Consider the following 20,072-nt stretch of genomic DNA (forward strand, 5'->3'; position numbering starts at 1 on the left):
TAATTCCACGGGATATTAAATTTTTTCACATAAACGAAAACGTTGGTGGAATATTTAGGGAATCTCCGAAATGTTTTAATTAAAAATATGGCGAAAAACAATTTTTTTTTGTAAAATTATTGCGAAAATAATTTCAATTCATTACTATTCATTTTCAAATTTGGATTTAAGAATATTTTGAAAACAAGAAAAATTTTTTTTCATTCAAATTCCTGATCTCTAAATCTTCATTTCCACCAAATATCAAATTTTATCATATAAACGATGTCATTAACGTAAAACTTTTATTTTGGTGGAATATTTGGGGAAAATCCAAAATATTTGAAAAATTTCGTAACCAATTCCACCAAATATTAAATTTTAACAAAAAAATTCATCAAATAAACAACTTGCTATTGAAAATTGTTTGTTTTGGTGGAATGTTTTTTCTCTCTAAAAATTCGTGATCGCAAAGTTTTCATTCCACTAAATATTAATTTTTTTCATAAAAACGAACTCGTTTTGTAAATCATTTTTTTTGTGGATTTAAGGAAACACCAAAATATTTTTTAGAAAAAATTTAGTCAAATATTATTTTTTTAATTCAAAATAAAAAAGTTAATTTCCAGTTGAATATTTTTTAAATAATCAAATTCCACCAAATATTAAATTTTATCAAAATAAAATGTCGTATGAATAAAAAGAAAAATTATTATACAGAGTGATATTAGAAATTCAATTTTGTGAAACTTGTTTTGGTGGAATTTCATCACTTTTTTGAAAAAAAATAAAAATATATATACAAGGTAGATAAATGAGAATTCGTAGTTTGTGTATAGTTTAGGTCAAAAATTGAGCTTACAGGGTGATTCAATAGAACTTTCGGACTATTTGATAAAAAGTAACAAAAAATAAATAAAAAAGTTCAAAAATTCGCAAACAGGAATTTGAAAATCGTTATTTTCAATTTCTCATTAAATTTTATTGCTAAAAAGTGAAATTCAGTCACGAATATTTTCAAAATTTTTGCATTTTTCTATATTATCCATTAGTTTTGACCTACCTTGTATGATTTTCTTAATTAAAACAGTAATCAATTAAATAACTTAATTATACAAGGTGATTAAATAAAACGCTGAAAATTGAATATATAGGGTGATGCAATATATTTCAAATAATATCGAAAATTTCCAAATTATAATCGCAATTTTTTCAAAATTTGATCATTATTTTTTTGACGAATACTTTCGAAATAATTTTTTAGAAAAAAAAATTAATTTAATTATTTTAATCAACATATACATGAAAAAAAAAATCGAATCGAATATACAATGCGCTCAACGGAATTTTGCCACATTTGAACATAAATTTTGAATATACGGGGTGATACGATATTATGTTTAAATATTTTGATAGAAATGGAAAAAAAATTGTGGGGGGGTTGAAAGTATATCAACATTAACTTCCAAAATCCAACGATAATTTTTTTTTTGAAAAAATTTTTGCACTTTTTTTTATTATTACAAAACACAATTTTCGTTTTTGGGACTAGTATAAAAATGGTTACCTCAAATTACCCTAATTTTGTCTAATTTCACCAGGGTACAGTGCTACAACACTATATTGCAATAAAAATTGTTATTAAAAGGTTTATTTTTTTAAATTTTACGTAGATTTATATATATATTTATTTACAAAATAGTAGCCGTTTTAAAAATACAAAACAAACATGAAAAAAAAAAATAAATACTGACAAAAACTCGAAAATCGTGATAAAAAACGAAGAAGAAATCGACAGAAACAAAATTTTCATCAATAAATCGATCATTAAAAAATTATGTATATCTGCTGTTTTTTTTTAAACGTGGCAACGGTTCATTTCGTATTTTTAAAAAACAACTACTTACAAAAGTTAACTAACAATTAATTATGCTAATTTTATTTTGACTTATCTACACCTCGGTGAGCATTTTTTTTTCAAAACTTGTTGGCACCCAACGTATCCAAGCTGCGGTCGCGATTTTCACTTTTTTTCCGTAGAATTTCAAAATTATCCCGGTTTCGAAGAAAAAATAGCACCAGTGGCAACGTTGGAAAATGGGTAGGTGATTATTGTGAATTTGAAATAATTAAGTACCGAAATTGTTTTTCATAAATGTTGGGAATTGTAAGAAATATGGAAAAATAAAAGAAAAAGAAATATTAATGAAAATGGGGGGTAAAAATCACGAAAAAATGACGCTGACGTAAAAAAATATTTTTCTTATAGATTTTGGCAATAATTTGAGAAAAATGGACGAATAGGATGGAACGCAGAAATTCCTGAACTTTTTTTAATTGATAATTGATAAAAATATGTGACGTTACACTAGGGGAAAGAGGATCTGGAACGACAGGGACGTAATGAAAAAAATTCGAGTGATAAAAAGTTTGACAAAAAAGGTAATAATAGAAATTAAAAAAAATGAAAAAAATTCTGCGTGAAAAAATTGTTTTTCATAGATTTTGGCGAAAATTTGAGAAAATCAAAAAAGAACGTACTCAAAAATTGTAAAAAAAATCGTAGTTGTTTAAAAAACGAAATTCGTGGAGAAAAATTTTCATTTCGATAATTTTTCTAACGAAAATATGACGTCACGATAAGGAAAAGGGGTCCTATAAAAACGACAGGGACGGAATGGAAAAAATTCGAATAATAAAATTTTTGAGAAAAGAGAGGTAGTAATAGAAATGAAAAAAAAAAGAGAAAAAAATCCACGTGAAAAAAAATGATTTTTCATAGATTTTGGAGAAAATTTGAGAAAATAAAAAGAACGTACTCAAAAATTGTGAAAAAAATCGTAGTTGTTTAAAAAACGAAATTCGTGGAGAAAAATTTTCATTTCGATAATTTTTCTAAACGAAAATATGACGTCACGATAAGGAAAAAGGGGGTCCTATAAAAACGACAGGGACGTAATGAAAAAAATTCGAGTGATAAAATTTTTGAGAAAAGAGAGGTAGTAATAGAAATGAAAAAAAAAAAAAGAAAAAAATCCACGTGAAATAGAATGATTTTTCATAGATTTTGGAGAAAATTTGAGAAAATAAAAAAAAGAACGTACTCAAAAATTGTAAAAAAAAATCGTAGTTGTTTAAAAAACGAAATTCGTGGAGAAAAATTTTCATTTCGATAATTTTTCTAACGAAAATATGACGTCACGATAAGGAAAAAGGGGGTCCTATAAAAACGACAGGGACGGAATGGAAAAAATTCATAAAAAGGAAAAAATAGTCATGAACCTATAACCTACGGAAAAGAGTAAGTTGCTAGGACCGTACCGAAAAAAATTGACCAAAATAGAAACAAATTCGCGCCAAATTTCGAATTCAACCCGAAAAAAAGTGAAAAACACGCACCGTTTAAAAGTGTATATATATAAAAAAAATTTCCCACGTTTCACAATCACACCAATTTTTCCGAAAAAGAAAAGAAAAAAAAAATCACTTTTCCAGCGATCGCTCGCATACCGAGTGACCCGACGAACGCCGCGACACAATTTCCTCCTCCCAATTGCGTCGACGTTGCCGGATTGCCCCGATGGCGCGTTACCAATTGGCCATTCCGGGTTTGTTGAGGGTCATAAAATAAATTTGACACGAGGAACCGCTCTTCGCACTAGAAAAAAACACCTTATCGTTTCTTTCGCACAAAAATTTTAACCGCTGCGATTTTTTATGCATAAATACACCGTCTAAATGTCCGGATTCCACCGAGCGGATTTCGATGGCCTTGTTACCCCAGCCCATTATTTGGCCGGTGCCTATGTAGGCGACCGAAGTCGGCATCTCGCCCCACTGAAACATAACATTATTAAAATCGATGGAAAATCAAAATTGGGGGGTTTTTGGGGGCGTAAACTCACCTGGAGTAGCATGTTTTTTGATATTCGACCGTAGGTGTTGACGTATACGCCCTCGTTGTCGTAGCACAGTAAAAGCTGCATACCGTTGCTGTTAGGTAGAGTAACTATACAGTGTGGACTAATTCCGTTTTGGGCCTTTTGAAACGAATACAAAAAGAAAATCGTTTTTAATTCATACGGTATATAAGGAAAAAAAAAAAATATTTCGCTGGCGTTTCAATCAAATTCTTATCGATTTTTCGATTATGTATCGAAATATCTATTCATTAATAGTCGATTCTTTGACAAATGACGGTTGTTTGTTGAAAATAAAACGACAGATGGCGTTAAAATGCAACACGATTGATTGTCGATTGATAACTGACTTGCAAAGACAAAAAAAGTCAAAAAGACAACAAAATCGACATATGACAGATGTCATTCCATGACTTATAAACAACACTTCCAAATTTTTGACAAATGACAGGTGTTTGTTAAAAATAAAACGATAGATGACGTTGTAATACAAAATAATTGAAAATCAGTTGAAAACTGACTCGAAAAGAGGAAAAAACATCAACTGACAAATGACAGTTGTCATTCGATGACGTCTAAATAAGCCCGAAGTAAATTTTTGACAAATGACAGGTGTTTGTTAAAAATAAAACGATAGATGACGTTGTAATACAAAATAATTGATAATCAGTTGAAAACTGACTCGAAAAGAGGAAAAAACATCAACTGACAAATGACAGTTGTCATTCAATGACGTCTAAATAAGCCCGAAGTAAATTTTTGACAAATGACACTTGTGTGTCGAAGAAGAGGCAGAAAAAGTTATCTCGTCTTGAAAAACAACAAAATCGACATATGACAGATGTCATTCCATGACTTATAAACAACACTTCCAAATTTTTGACAAATGACAGGTGTTTGTTAAAAATAAAACGATAGATGACGTTGTAATACAAAATAATTGATAATCAGTTGAAAACTGACTCGAAAAGAGGAAAAAACATCAACTGACAAATGACAGTTGTCATTCGATGACGTCTAAATAAGCCCGAAGTAAATTTTTGACAAATGACACTTGTGTGTCGAAGAAGAGGCAGAAAAAGTTATCTCGTCTTGAAAAACAACAAAATCGACATATGACAGATGTCATTCCATGACTTATAAACAACACTTCCAAATTTTTGACAAATGACAGGTGTTTGTTAAAAATAAAACGATAGATGACGTTGTAATACAAAATAATTGATAATCAGTTGAAAACTGACTCGAAAAGAGGAAAAAACATCAACTGACAAATGACAGTTGTCATTCGATGACGTCTAAATAAGCCCGAAGTAAATTTTTGACAAATGACACTTGTGTGTCGAAGAAGAGGCAGAAAAAGTTATCTCGTCTTGAAAAACAACAAAATCGACATATGACAGATGTCATTCCATGACTTATAAACAACACATCCAAATTTTTGACAAATGACAAGTGTTTGTTAAAAATAAAACGATAGATGGCGTTGTAATACAAAATAATTGATAATCAGTTGAAAACTGACTCGAAAAGAGGAAAAAACATCAACTGACAAATGACAGTTGTCATTCGATGACGTCTAAATAAGCCCGAAGTAAATTTTTGACAAATGACACTTGTGTGTCGAAGAAGAGGCAGAAAAAGTTATCTCGTCTTGAAAAACAACAGAATCAACAAATTTCAGTTTTTTGTAAAGAAAAAGACGAAAAAAATTCTTAAAAAATGACATTATAATTGACAAATGTCAGTAATCTGTCGATAAAGTAACTGGATTCTGAATAAATGACAGTTTTTGAAAAATGAAACTAAAACTCTTGAAATATGACATAATTGACAAATGACAATTGTCTGTCAAATAGAGAACAAAAAATTTCATAAAAGTAGTTTGCTAATGTCAGAAAGTATAAAAACCCTTATGGAGAATTTTAGATTTGACAAATGACAATTATTTGTCAAATAAAGAGCACGGAACGTTATTTGCGAGTGTTAGAAAATACTGAAAACATTTTAGAGAATTTTAGATTTGACAAATGACGTATCTGTCAACTAAGACACCGATAACGTCATAAAGAATGAATATAATTGACAAATGACAAAATACTGAAAACATTTTAGAGAATTTTAGATTTGACAAATGACGTATCTGTCAACTAAGACACCGATAACGTCATAAAGAATGAATATAATTGACAAATGACAAAATACTGAAAACATTTTAGAGAATTTTAGATTTGACAAATGACGTATCTGTCAACTAAGACACCGATAACGTCATAAAGAATGAATATAATTGACAAATGACAATTATTTGTCAAATAAAGAGCACAGAACGTTATTTGCGAGTGTTAGAAAATACTGAAAACGTTTTAGAGAATTTTAGGTTTGACAAATGACGTATCTGTCAAATAAAATACCGACAACGTCATAAAGAATAAACGAAATAAATGAAATACGAGAAACCTTGTGGAGGATTACACGTTTGACAAATGACAGGGATTTATTGATAGAACGACAGAAACTTAGTGAACGATTTGATGTTTGACAAATGACAGTTATCCACGAAACGAACTACAGGATGTCATGAACGACAAGACATTTGACAAATGAATAAATAAATGTCAGAAAATCTCATAAAGGATGAAGTAAATGGCAGATATCGGTGGTATAAAGTATAAAAAATTGACAAATGACAGTCGTTTGTCGATTGAAAAGCCGTCAATTTGACATTTTCCAGAAATTTCGCGACGCGAATGCTTAATCTAAAAGTATTTGGAAGGATTTAGAAGATTCGAACACTTTTTAGTAATTTCACGTCGCGAATATATAACCTGAAAGATTCTGGAAGAATCTAGAATATTCGATTTTCGTTCGAAACGTCATGTCGAGATACAATTCAAATTTTCAATTATATCAATTTCAAAACTTTTAATAATAAACAATTAACAAATTCAAAGCGGTTTTTTAATCCTGGCACTTCTCTCCGCGTCCTTTTTCCTTTTCAATTTCTCCTTCTTTTCGCTTTCGTCCGATTGTACGTCGTGCGTGATGCGAGCTCTGACGTCGGGCAATTCTACGAGGCAAGTGATTCTGGCCTCTCTAGTCGGTTTGGTCACGTCGATTTTCGGTAGGACAATTTGATTAACCTCGGTACGCAATTTCGAAAAACCTTCGCTCAATACGCACCTGGAGTTAATTTTATGTGAATCCGATTTTAATAACGAGCGAAAAGGAACATGGATGCAGATGTAAAGAAAATGGAAGATCGCTGTTTGACAAATGACAAGTGACAGCCGAATCACCAAGTATAATACCATTGACAAATGACAGATACATGTCGTACTAAGGACAGGAAACACGATTGACAAATTACGGGTTCGATTGAATTGAAAATTTGATAAATGACAACTTTACGCCAAATTTGACAACTGACAGGCGTTTGTCAAATGAAATAAGAGAAACTTTATGTCTAATGTATCTGACAAATAACAAATGTTGTTAGAATCGGACATAGTTTGACAAATGACAGCTTTATGTCGAATGAATTGGATACTTTATAGAAAATTTGACATTTGACAACTGACAGGCGTTTGTCGAATGAAATACGGGAAACTTTATGTCTAATGTATCTGACAAATGACAGATGTTGGTGGAATCCGACATAGTTTGACAAATGACAGCTTTATGTCGAATGAATTGGATACTTTATAGAAAATTTGACATTTGACAACTGACAGGCGTTTGTCGAATGAAATACGGGAAACTTTATGTCTAATGTATCTGACAAATGACAGATGTTGGTGGAATCCGACATAGTTTGACAAATGACAGCTTTATGTCGAATGAATTGGATACTTTATAGAAAATTTGACATTTGACAACTGACAGGCGTTTGTCGAATGAAATACGGGAAACTTTATGTCTAATGTATCTGACAAATGACAGATGTTGGTGGAATCCGACATAGTTTGACAAATGACAGCTTTATGTCGAATGAATTGGATACTTTATAGAAAATTTGACATTTGACAACTGACAGGCGTTTGTCGAATGAAATACGGGAAACTTTATGTCTAATGTATCTGACAAATGACAGATGTTGGTGGAATCCGACATAGTTTGACAAATGACAGCTTTATGTCGAATGAATTGGATACTTTATAGAAAATTTGACATTTGACAACTGACAGGCGTTTGTCGAATGAAATACGGGAAACTTTATGTCTAATGTATCTGACAAATGACAGATGTTGGTGGAATCCGACATAGTTTGACAAATGACAGCTTTATGTCGAATGAATTGGATACTTTATAGAAAATTTGACATTTGACAACTGACAGGCGTTTGTCGAATGAAATAAGAGAAACTTTATGTCTAATGTATCTGACAAATGACAATGTTGGTAGAATCCGACGTAGTTTGACAAATGACAGCTTTATATCGAATAAATTGGATACTTCATACAAAATTTGACATTTGACAACTGACAGGCGTTTGTCGAATGAAATACGGGAAACTTTATGTCTAATGTATCTGACAAATGACAGATGTTGGTGGAATCCGACATAGTTTGACAAATGACAGCTTTATATCGAATAAATTGGATACTTCATACAAAATTTGACATTTGACAACTGACAGGCGTTTGTCGAATGAAATACGGGAAACTTTATGTCTAATGTATCTGACAAATGACAGATGTTGGTGGAATCCGACATAGTTTGACAAATGACAGCTTTATGTCGAATGAATTGGATACTTTATAGAAAATTTGACATTTGACAACTGACAGGCGTTTGTCGAATGAAATACGGGAAACTTTATGTCTAATGTATCTGACAAATGACAGATGTTGGTGGAATCCGACATAGTTTGACAAATGACAGCTTTATGTCGAATGAATTGGATACTTTATAGAAAATTTGACATTTGACAACTGACAGGCGTTTGTCGAATGAAATACGGGAAACTTTATGTCTAATGTATCTGACAAATGACAGATGTTGGTGGAATCCGACATAGTTTGACAAATGACAGCTTTATGTCGAATGAATTGGATACTTTATAGAAAATTTGACATTTGACAACTGACAGGCGTTTGTCGAATGAAATAAGAGAAACTTTATGTCTAATGTATCTGACAAATGACAATGTTGGTAGAATCCGACGTAGTTTGACAAATGACAGCTTTATATCGAATAAATTGGATACTTCATACAAAATTTGACATTTGACAACTGACAGGCGTTTGTCGAATGAAATACGGGAAACTTTATGTCTAATGTATCTGACAAATGACAGATGTTGGTGGAATCCGACATAGTTTGACAAATGACAGCTTTATATCGAATAAATTGGATACTTCATACAAAATTTGACATTTGACAACTGACAGGCGTTTGTCGAATGAAATACGGGAAACTTTATGTCTAATGTATCTGACAAATGACAGATGTTGGTGGAATCCGACATAGTTTGACAAATGACAGCTTTATGTCGAATGAATTGGATACTTTATAGAAAATTTGACATTTGACAACTGACAGGCGTTTGTCGAATGAAATAAGAGAAACTTTATGTCTAATGTATCTGACAAATGACAATGTTGGTAGAATCCGACGTAGTTTGACAAATGACAGCTTTATATCGAATAAATTGGATACTTCATACAAAATTTGACATTTGACAACTGACAGGCGTTTGTCGAATGAAATACGGGAAACTTTATGTCTAATGTATCTGACAAATGACAGATGTTGGTGGAATCCGACATAGTTTGACAAATGACAGCTTTATATCGAATAAATTGGATACTTCATACAAAATTTGACATTTGACAACTGACAGGCGTTTGTCGAATGAAATACGGGAAACTTTATGTCTAATGTATCTGACAAATGACAGATGTTGGTGGAATCCGACATAGTTTGACAAATGACAGCTTTATGTCGAATGAATTGGATACTTTATACAAAATTTGACAACTGACAGATGACAAGTGTTGGTAAAATAGGATATAGACAGCTCCATGTTTGACAATTGACAGGTTTACGTCAAATGAAATATTTTATGAACGATTAGACAATTGACAAATGACAGTTGAGTAAAATAGGGTAATAACTGTATATTCAAAAAGAAAAATATGACGAAATAAATGAAAATTGAGAGAAAAATGGAAAAAAATAATTGACGAGAAAAATAGTGAAGAAAAACGATGACAGGAAGCGTGTATGACACCCGTTGAGGGGACTACGTCATACCTGACTTCCTTATGCACCACCGATTCCTCTGACGTATCTCCCACTAGCGAAGGGAGCGCGCGCTGATCGTACGTTTCGGAATATTCACCTTCATCGTTCGTAGAACTCGTTTTGCTAGATGATGAGTTAATGGATTCGAGCGAAACTTGTTTGGGAGTTGGGGGTTTTTGCAATTCTTCTAAGGCTCCCTAATCATCGAGAAAAAAAAAACGTCATCTAAAGATATATGTCGCCAAGTGATGAAAAAAAAGTTTTTGAGGTTATGTTATAACGAATCGTCGACACATATTGGAAAAATGTGGAAATTACATCCCAGGATGTGAAAAAGTGACTTGGAAAGTTATTTGAGGTTATGTCATATCGAAAATGGTTGACAAATGACATGAAAACATCCAATTTGGCACGTCATGTGATGAAAAAAAAATTGGCTTCGTAATTATTTGAGGTTAAGTTATGTCAAAAATGTTTGACAGTTGACATATAAACATTGAAATGGGAAAAATTATACAAGACGTCACCAGGTGACAAAAAAATAATAGTCGTACATATTTGAGGTTATGTTGTACCGATAATAACGCCGAAGACGCAAAAAGAGTTAACATTGAAAAGGGAGAAAAATCATCAGGAATTTGACGTCACCGGATGTAAAAATATGAGATTTTTAATTATTTGAGGTTATGTCATACCAGATTGACAGTCGACATAATAACATGACATGTCGAAAGTTGGAATACAAAAAATTTTTTTGTAGTTTGAGGTTAGTTGTATCGAACATTTTCGATGAAAGTATCAAAAGCACCCTGTATATAATAATTACCATTCAAATAATTGACGTGTCAAAATAGAACTACTAATATTTGAGAAGTGTGCAACGTAAAGAGTTAAACAAAAGTTATTTGAGGTTATATCGCATCAAAAATGTTTGACAGTTGACAGATGACACCAAAAGATCGACATATGAAATAAAATCCATAAAATTGACATAATATGTAGTTATTTGAGGTTATATTAGACCAGAAATATTTGACAGCTGACGCGAAAACATTGAAATGGGAAAAGTTTGATATTAATACGGCGTAAATAGATAAAAGAAAACGAGTTTCCCAACTATTTTAGGTTATGCTACATCGACAAAGGTTGACAGTTGACAGACGACACAAAACCATCGAAATGGAGGAAACTTAACATAAACTAAACGTCACCGCTGAGTTTCGAGGTTATGTTAAGTCGAAAATATTTGACAGCTGACAGATGACACATGTTATACTTAACCAAATTTCTCATATCTTCGGTTAACAAGCATTCGCATGGATCCTTCGCGATAGGATGACATTGACATATCAATTCCGGTACGGATTCCCGTAACTTCATCTCCAATTCCTTTTGGATCCTTATCGGTACGGTTTTGGCCGCCAAAAAGTCCTTAGGAGACGGTTTGGAACAACAATCGCCACTCCAAATCGGTAAACTAACGTCCGGTATACGGGTACGATGAAAAAATTCAATATTCATCATCCTTCAAATAATAAATTCGTTTAAATACGTGAATTAGATGTACGGGGTTCGTCGATAAGTACCTCCATAGTGCTTCGCAAGCTATATCGACGATAAACGTCACTATACGTTGTTTTCTATCGATTTTATCGATTTCCAACATAACTCTATCGATTATTTCTTCCCTAGCGGCGTATATACAATTATCCTTCTCTTCTTCTTTCGATATTTCTTCCGAAGGGTATTTATAAGGTTCCTCTACGTCTTCCATTGTAAAAATTCACTGACAACGTCAATTTTTTTTTCGTTTGAACCTTCTAGTTTTATTTGGATCAACTAGTTTGACAGTTGACGCTAAAACACGACACGTCAAACAAAATTGGGGTTATCAGTTGTTTGAGGTTATGTTGGATCTAAAAACGTTTGACAGTTGACTCAAAAATATAAAAAAAATCTACAGAAACTTAAAACGTCGATAATAAAATCGAAAATATTTGACAGTTGACTGATGACATAAAAACATTAACAAAAAGGCAACAGAAACCGGAAATCTCGAATAAAAGAATCAAAAACGTTCGATAGTTGACAAATGACACAAAACATGGAAATTGGGAAAATTCAACAACAATCTGACAGGTCGTGTGGTAGTTGTTTGAGGTTATGTTGGATCAAAAATGTTTGACAATTGACAGATGACACAAAAACATTGAAATTGGGAAAATTCGAAACAAATTTGACAGGTCACAATAAAATCAAACTTAGTTTGATCATTATTTGAGGTTATATCGGACCAAAAATGCTTGACAGGTGACACGATTGAAAAAAGAAAAATTCCAATGAAAAACAGTTGACATAAAAACATTGAAATTGAAAGAAATTTCAATGAAAACTTGACATGTCGAATAATGAAGTCAAAAATGTTTGACAGTTGACAGTTTCGCGGTTATTAGAGGTTATGTTACATCGACAACAAATATCTGACAAGTCATATGAAAGAAACTGATATTGGTAGTTATTTAAGGTTATGTCGCATCCAAATTATGTGACAGTTGACACAAAAATCATTGAGAACGAAAATTTCAACAAAAACAAAATTGAGGCTTTTAGTTGGTTGAGGTTATTGAATTTAACACGTCTTATGAAAAAAAAATTGAATTAATACATTATTTGAGGTTATGTTGGATCAAAAATGTTTGACAAATGACAGATGACACAAAAATATTGAAATTGGGAAAATTTAACAAAAATTTTCAACAAAATCCTGCCACGTGAAACAAAATTGAAGTTCCCTGTTGTTCGAGGTTATTTTAGATCGAAAAACGTTTGACGGTTGACACAAAAATATTCAGAAGTGAGAAATTTTAATAAAAATCTGATATTTCGAATAATGAAACCGAAAATATTTGACAGAAGACACAAAAACATTGAATTTAAAATGGCTTGAGATAAAAAAATTGAATTAGTGTATAATTTGAGGTTAAGTTGGATCAAAAATGTTTGACAAGTGACAGATGACAAAAAAACATTGAAAATAACGAAAATTCAACAAAAACCTACCACGTCAATCAAAATAAAGGTTTTTACTCGTTTGAGGATATGTTATAACGAAAACGGTTGACGGCTGACAGATGACACAAAAACATCGAAATTAACATGTCGTATGATAAAGAAAAATTAATAAGTACAGTATTTGAGGTTATGTTGGATCAAAAATGTTTGACAGTTGACATATGAACATTGAATCTAAAATGGCGCGAGAAAAAAAAAATTGAACCAATATATCATGTGAGGTTAAGTTGAATAAAAAATGTTTGACAAGTGACAGATAACACAAAAACATTGAAAATAAGGAAAATTCAACAAAGACCTACCACGTCAATCAAAATAAAGGTTTTTACTTGTTCGAAGTTATGGTATAACGAAAACGTTTGACAGCAGACAGCTGACAGATGATTTTTTTTAAAATTAAGAACATTTAGATGCATTAAAAAAATAATTGGTATAGTATTTGAGGTTATGTTGAATCAAAAATATTTCACCAGCTGGAAAAAAAATTATTTCAAGGTTATCGACATAACCTAAAAAAATTTGATTGAACGCCCCACGGAAACTATGCAGTACTCACTATTTTAGGTAAGTAAATGTCGTAAACGCTGGCGGAGTCTAAATCAACGGCGTGGAAACCATCACTGCTGCCGTATATGACCTTTAAACGAGTACCTTCTTCGACGGTAAGGTCGACGAGTAAAGGTCGGTACTGCAAATCGCAGAACGACTTGAAAGCCATGAATTTGTGATAAGGTTTCGGCGCCCAAGCGTAAATTTCGATACTATCCTTCAAAGCGATAACGAGGAACTTTATACGTTCGTATTTGACTATTTTGAAATGGACGGCTCCTTGGAGATCCCCCACGTTGATCCAACCATTCCGCCTTTCCACTTGCTGTATCAAAAATTATTAAAAGAAAAAAATATTTTCCGGCACAAAAATCAACTTACATCACTAACACCGTCAGTTCGTAATATTTTACTCTTCAACCAACTCAAATAATAAACTCTAACCCTATTCTTCTTCCCTGATATGGTCACGAGGATGTTTTGTCCTTCGAGGACCTCCATCTGTTGGAATCTCCGTCTGGATATTAATTGATACACTTTCCCCTGTCCGCTTCTATCTAATAACATTAGTCCGTGTTCGGTGCCTATGAGGAGATTCACCCCTTGGAAACAATAAAAATAATACGTCAATATTCGTCGGTTATTTACGAGGATTAATCCACCCTTGATCCAAATATAAATCATAATTCTACAATAGAAACCCGAAAGATTCAAAATGAATCGAGTGGAGCAAGCTAAAATCGAGTTTTTATCAAAATGAATCGAGTGGAGCGAACTAAAATTGAGTTTTTATCAAAATGAATCGAGTGGAGTAAGCTAAAATAGAGTTTTTATCAAAATGAAACGAGTGGAGCGAACTAAAATTGAGTTTTTATCAAAATAAATCGAGTGGAGTAAGCTAAAATTGAGTTTTTATCAAAATGAATCGAGTGGAGTAAGCTAAAATAGAGTTTTTATCAAAATGAAACGAGTGGAGCGAACTAAAATTGAGTTTTTATCAAAATAAATCGAGTGGAGTAAGCTAAAATCGAGTTTTTATCAAAATGAATCGAGTGGAGTAAGCTACAATCGAGTTTTTATCAAAATGAATCGAGTGGAGTAAGCTACAATCGAGTTTTTATCAAAATAAATCAAGTGGAGTAAGCTAAAATCGAGTTTTTATTAAAATAAATCGAGTGGAGTAAGCTAAAATCGAGATTTAATCAAAATGAATGGAGCGGAGTAAGCTAAAATCGAGTTTTTATCATAATGAATGGAGCGGAGTAAGCTAAAATAGAGTTTTTATCAAAATGAATCGAGTGGAGCAAGCTAAAATCGAGTTTTTATCAAAATGAATCGAGTGGAGCGAACTAAAATTGAGTTTTTATCAAAATGAATCGAGTGGAGTAATCTAAAATCAAGTTTTTATCAAAATAAATCGAGTGGAGTGAGCTAAAATCGAGTTTTTATCAAAATGAATCGAGTGGAGTAAGCTAAAATCGAGTTTTTATCAAAATGAATCGAGTGGAGTAAGCTACAATCGAGTTTTTATCAAAATAAATCAAGTGAAGTAAGCTAAAATCGAGTTTTTATCAAAATGAATGGAGCGGAGTAAGCTACAATCGAGTTTTTATCAAAATGAAACGAGTGGAGCGAACTAAAATTGAGTTTTTATCAAAATAAATCGAGTGGAGTAAGCTAAAATCGAGTTTTTATCAAAATGAATCGAGTGGAGTAAGCTACAATCGAGTTTTTATCAAAATGAATCGAGTGGAGTAAGCTACAATCGAGTTTTTATCAAAATGAATCAAGTGGAGTAAGCTAAAATAGAGTTTTTATCAAAATGAAACGAGTGGAGCGAACTAAAATTGAGTTTTTATCAAAATAAATCGAGTGGAGTAAGCTAAAATCGAGTTTTTATCAAAATGAGTCGAGTGGAGTAAGCTACAATCGAGTTTTTATCAAAATGAATCGAGTGGAGTAAGCTAAAATCGAGTTTTTATTAAAATGAATCGAGTGGAGTAAGCTAAAATCGAGATTTAATCAAAATGAATGGAGCGGAGTAAGCTAAAATCGAGTTTTTATCATAATGAATGGAGCGGAGTAAGCTAAAATAGTTTTTATCAAAATGAATCGAGTGGAGCAAGCTACAATCGAGTTTTTATCAAAATGAATCGAGTGGAGTAAGCTAAAATAGAGTTTTTATCAAAATGAATCGAGTGGAGCAAGCTACAATCGAGTTTTTATCAAAATAAATCAAGTGGAGTAAGCTAAAATCGAGTTTTTATTAAAATGAATCGAGTGGAGTAAGCTAAAATCGAGTTTTTATCAAAATGAATCGAGTGGAGTAAGCTACAATCGAGTTTTTATCAAAATAAATCAAGTGGAGTAAGCTAAAATCGAGTTTTTATCAAAATGAATGGAGCGGAGTAAGCTAAAATCATGTTTTTATCAAAATGAATCGAGTGGAGTAAGCTAAAATCGAGTTTTTATCAAAATGAATGGAGCGGAGTAAGCTAAAATCATGTTTTTATCAAAATGAATCGAGTGGAGTAAGCTAAAATCGAGTTTTTATCAAAATGAATCGAGTGGAGTAAGCTAAAATCGAGTTTTTATCAAAATGAATCAAGTGGAGTAAGCTAAAATCGAGTTTTTATCAAAATGAATGGAGCGGAGTAAGCTAAAATCATGTTTTTATCAAAATGAATCGAGTGGAGTAAGCTAAAATCGAGTTTTTATCAAAATGAATCGAGTGGAGTAAGCTAAAATCGAGTTTTTATCAAAATGAATCGAGTGGAGTAAGCTACAATCGAGTTTTTATCAAAATGAATCGAGTGGAGTAAGCTACAATCGAGTTTTTATCAAAATGAATGGAGCGGAGTAAGCTAGAATCGAGTTTTTATCAAAATGAATGGAGCGGAGTAAGCTAGAATCGAGTTTTTATCAAAATGAATTGAGCGGAGTAAGCTAAAATCAAGTTTTTATCAAAATGAATCGAGTGGAGTAAGCTAAAATCGAGTTTTTATCAAAATGAATCGATTGGAGTAAGCAACAATCGAGTTTTTATCAAAACGAATCGAGAGGAGTAAGCTAAAATCGAGTTTTTATCAAAATGAATCGAGTGGAGTGAGCTAAAATCGAGTTTTTATCAAAATGAATCGAGTGGAGTAAGCTAAAATGGAGTTTTTATCAAAATGAATCGAGTGGAGTAAGCTAAAATAGAGTTTTTATCAAAATGAATTGAGTGGAGTAAGCTAAAATCGAGTTTTTATGAAAATGAATCGAGTGGAGTGAGCTAAAATCGAGTTTTTATCAAAATGAATCGAGCGGAGTAAGCTAAAATTGAGTTTTTATCAAAACGAATCGAGTGGAGTAAGCTAAAATCGAGTTTTTATCAAAAGGAATCGATTGGAGTAAGCTAAAATCGAGTCGCTATCAAAATGAATTGTGTAGAGCTAGCTAAAATCGAGTTTTTATCAAAATGAATCAAGTGGAGTAAGCTAAAATCGTGTTTTTAATAAAATGAATTGTGTGGAGCGAACTAAAATCGAGTCAGTATCAAAATAAAACGAGTGGTGCAAACGAATGGATCAAACCGTTTAGCCCTCGTATTTACGCGTAATATTAGAGGATTGATTCCGTTGCTTCACTCCTGACGCATTTATAAATCATAATCTGAACCTGTGCCTCTACTGAAAATCGAGTCGGTATCAAAATTAATTGAGTGGAGCAACGCGTAACGATTAAATACATACAAATGTTGTAAATTGAGTTAAGGGTGAACTGAAACGTTGTAAATGTGTCAGGGATGGACTAAAACGTTGTAAATAGGTCAAGGATGGATTAAAACGTTGTAAATAGGTTAGGAGTGGGCTGAAACGTTATAAATGGTTCATGGGTGGACCTAAACGTTATATTTACCCCATAGAGCTGCGCACAAAATTTCACTATTGAATCTCTTTTTGTATTTCCTAATTTCTGGTGTATCTGACGATATATCGTGCGACGTCGGCGTTACGTTAACGTTGACGTGCGATTCTCGTCTCGACGGCGCTGAACTGGCTCCGAAACCGAAGGCCAAGAAGGAGCGTTGTTTCTGTTGTAAGGCAAGAGCGTTAGCGTGTAGGTGGCTGTGTTGAACGGGTGTTTTGTTGTTACAAGACGGGGGCGTTATTAAAAACTGAAAATTAGAAGAAGAAAAAAAAAATAGGAATTTTTATTTGGTACAATTTCGAGTCGATTATAAATACAACCACAACCTTCGGTTAATGTTATTACTAATAGTTAAGGAGCACTGTAAACAAACTAGAATTACGGTCACCACAAAAGAGTGTCTGTCCTCATTCCACATATTCAGCAGTTACTAGTTTGAACTAGTTCGATTTTTTTTGGTGTTATCTGCTGTTAAATCCTAATCCTAAAGGTTAGCGACCTTTTTGGACTCCAAATTCTTTGTAATTCATCAACTAGTTTAGTTGAAACGGTATTTGAACCATGCGGTTCTTCTTGTACTACCAAATCCACATTAGTTAGAATTATTTTTTGGTTCACTCGATATATAAAGATAATTTTTTATCCTTATCGTTGAGTTGGTACCAAACCATGATAATTGAAGCCTGTCATATTCATTTGGTGGTTTTTTAATGACAAATTGGCTTCAAATACAACCAAAAATGTGATATGGCAACGTTTGCCTAGATAAACACGTTGATTTGGCGTTTTCGAATTTGTATAATCCATTTATCGATATTCTAATTGAAATTTTTGCATTATTAACTTTCCGGTTCGGTATCTTGAGGTTATATTGGATCAAAAATGTTTGACAAATGACAGATGACACAAAAATATTGAAATTGGGAAAATTTAACAAAAATTTTCAACAAAATCCTGCCATGTGAAATAAAATTAGAGTTCTTGGTTGTTTGAGGTTAAGTTAGATCATAAAACGTTTGACGGTTGACACAAAAATATTCAGATGTGCAAAATTCTAATAAAAATCTAATATTTCGTATAATGAAATCGAAAATGTTTGACAGTTGACATAAAAACGTTGAATTTAAAATGGCGTGTGAAAAAAAATGGAATTAATATATCATTTGAGGTTAAGTTGAATAAAAAATGTTTGACAAGTGACAGATGACACAAAAACATTGAAAATAACGAAAATTCAACAAACACCTACCACGTCAATCAAAATAAAGGTTTTTACTTGTTCGAGGTTATGTTATAACGAAAACGGTTGACAGCTGACAGATGACACAAAAACATCGAAATTAACATGTCGTATGATAAAGGAAAATTAATAAGTACAGTATTTGAGGTTATGTTGGATCAAAAATGTTTGACAGTTGACATTATAAACATTGAATCTAAAATGGCGCGAGAAAAAAAAATTGAATCAATATATCATGTGAGGTTAAGTTGGATAAAAAATGTTTGACAAGTGACAGATGACACAAAAACATTGAAAATAACGAAAATTCAACAAACACCTACCACGTCAATCAAAATAAAGGTTTTTACTTGTTTGAGGTTATGTTATAACGAAAACGGTTGACGGCTGACAGATGACACAAAAACATCGAAATTAACATGTCGTATGATAAAGGAAAATTAATAAGTACAGTATTTGAGGTTATGTTGGATCAAAAATGTTTGACAGTTGACATTATAAACATTGAATCTAAAATGGCGCGAGAAAAAAAAATTGGACCAATATATCATGTGAGGTTAAGTTGGATAAAAAATGTTTGACAAGTGACAGATGACACAAAAACATTGAAAATAAGGATAATTCAACAAAGACCTACCACGTCAATCAAAATAAAGGTTTTTGCTCGTTTGAGGTTATGTTATAAAGAAAACGGTTGACAGCTGACAGATGACACAAAAACATCGAAATTAACATGTCGTATGATAAAGGAAAATTAATAAGTACAGTATTTGAGGTTATGTTGGATCAAAAATGTTTGACAGTTGACATTATAAACATTGAATCTAAAATGGCGCGAGAAAAAAAAATTGAATCAATATATCATGTGAGGTTAAGTTGGATAAAAAATGTTTGACAAGTGACAGATGACACAAAAACATTGAAAATAACGAAAATTCAACAAACACCTACCACGTCAATCAAAATAAAGGTTTTTACTTGTTCGAGGTTATGTTATAACGAAAACGGTTGACAGCTGACAGATGACACAAAAACATCGAAATTAACATGTCGTATGATAAAGGAAAATTAATAAGTACAGTATTTGAGGTTATGTTGGATCAAAAATGTTTGACAGTTGACATTATAAACATTGAATCTAAAATGGCGCG

The 20,072-nt window shown here is 32.1% G+C and overlaps 1 protein-coding gene across 7 annotated transcripts in view; it reads right to left on the reverse strand.

Annotated features, from left to right (window-relative positions):
* Positions 1-578: 578 nt before the first annotated feature.
* Positions 579-20,072, reverse strand: part of LOC130443754 (serine/threonine-protein kinase mig-15) — a 67,403-nt gene continuing 47,909 nt past the window's right edge. For 4 of the 7 annotated variants that reach the window (XM_056778538.1, XM_056778535.1, XM_056778534.1 and 1 more), the window contains 5 exons: positions 17,670-17,928; positions 14,151-14,371; positions 13,777-14,094; positions 3,885-4,019; positions 579-3,816 (listed from right to left, as the gene is read on the reverse strand). In XM_056778538.1, coding sequence (XP_056634516.1) covers positions 3,568-3,816; positions 3,885-4,019; positions 13,777-14,094; positions 14,151-14,371; positions 17,670-17,928 — 1,182 coding nt within the window. In that variant the 3' untranslated portion in view covers positions 579-3,567. The remainder of the gene's footprint in view (positions 3,817-3,884; positions 4,020-13,776; positions 14,095-14,150; positions 14,372-17,669; positions 17,929-20,072) is intronic. The other 3 variants (XM_056778540.1, XM_056778536.1, XM_056778541.1) reach the window with 1 other exon arrangement.

This window comes from Diorhabda sublineata, chromosome 5, assembly GCF_026230105.1.
Source record: "Diorhabda sublineata isolate icDioSubl1.1 chromosome 5, icDioSubl1.1, whole genome shotgun sequence".
NCBI classification, from domain to species: Eukaryota; Metazoa; Arthropoda; class Insecta; order Coleoptera; family Chrysomelidae; genus Diorhabda; species Diorhabda sublineata.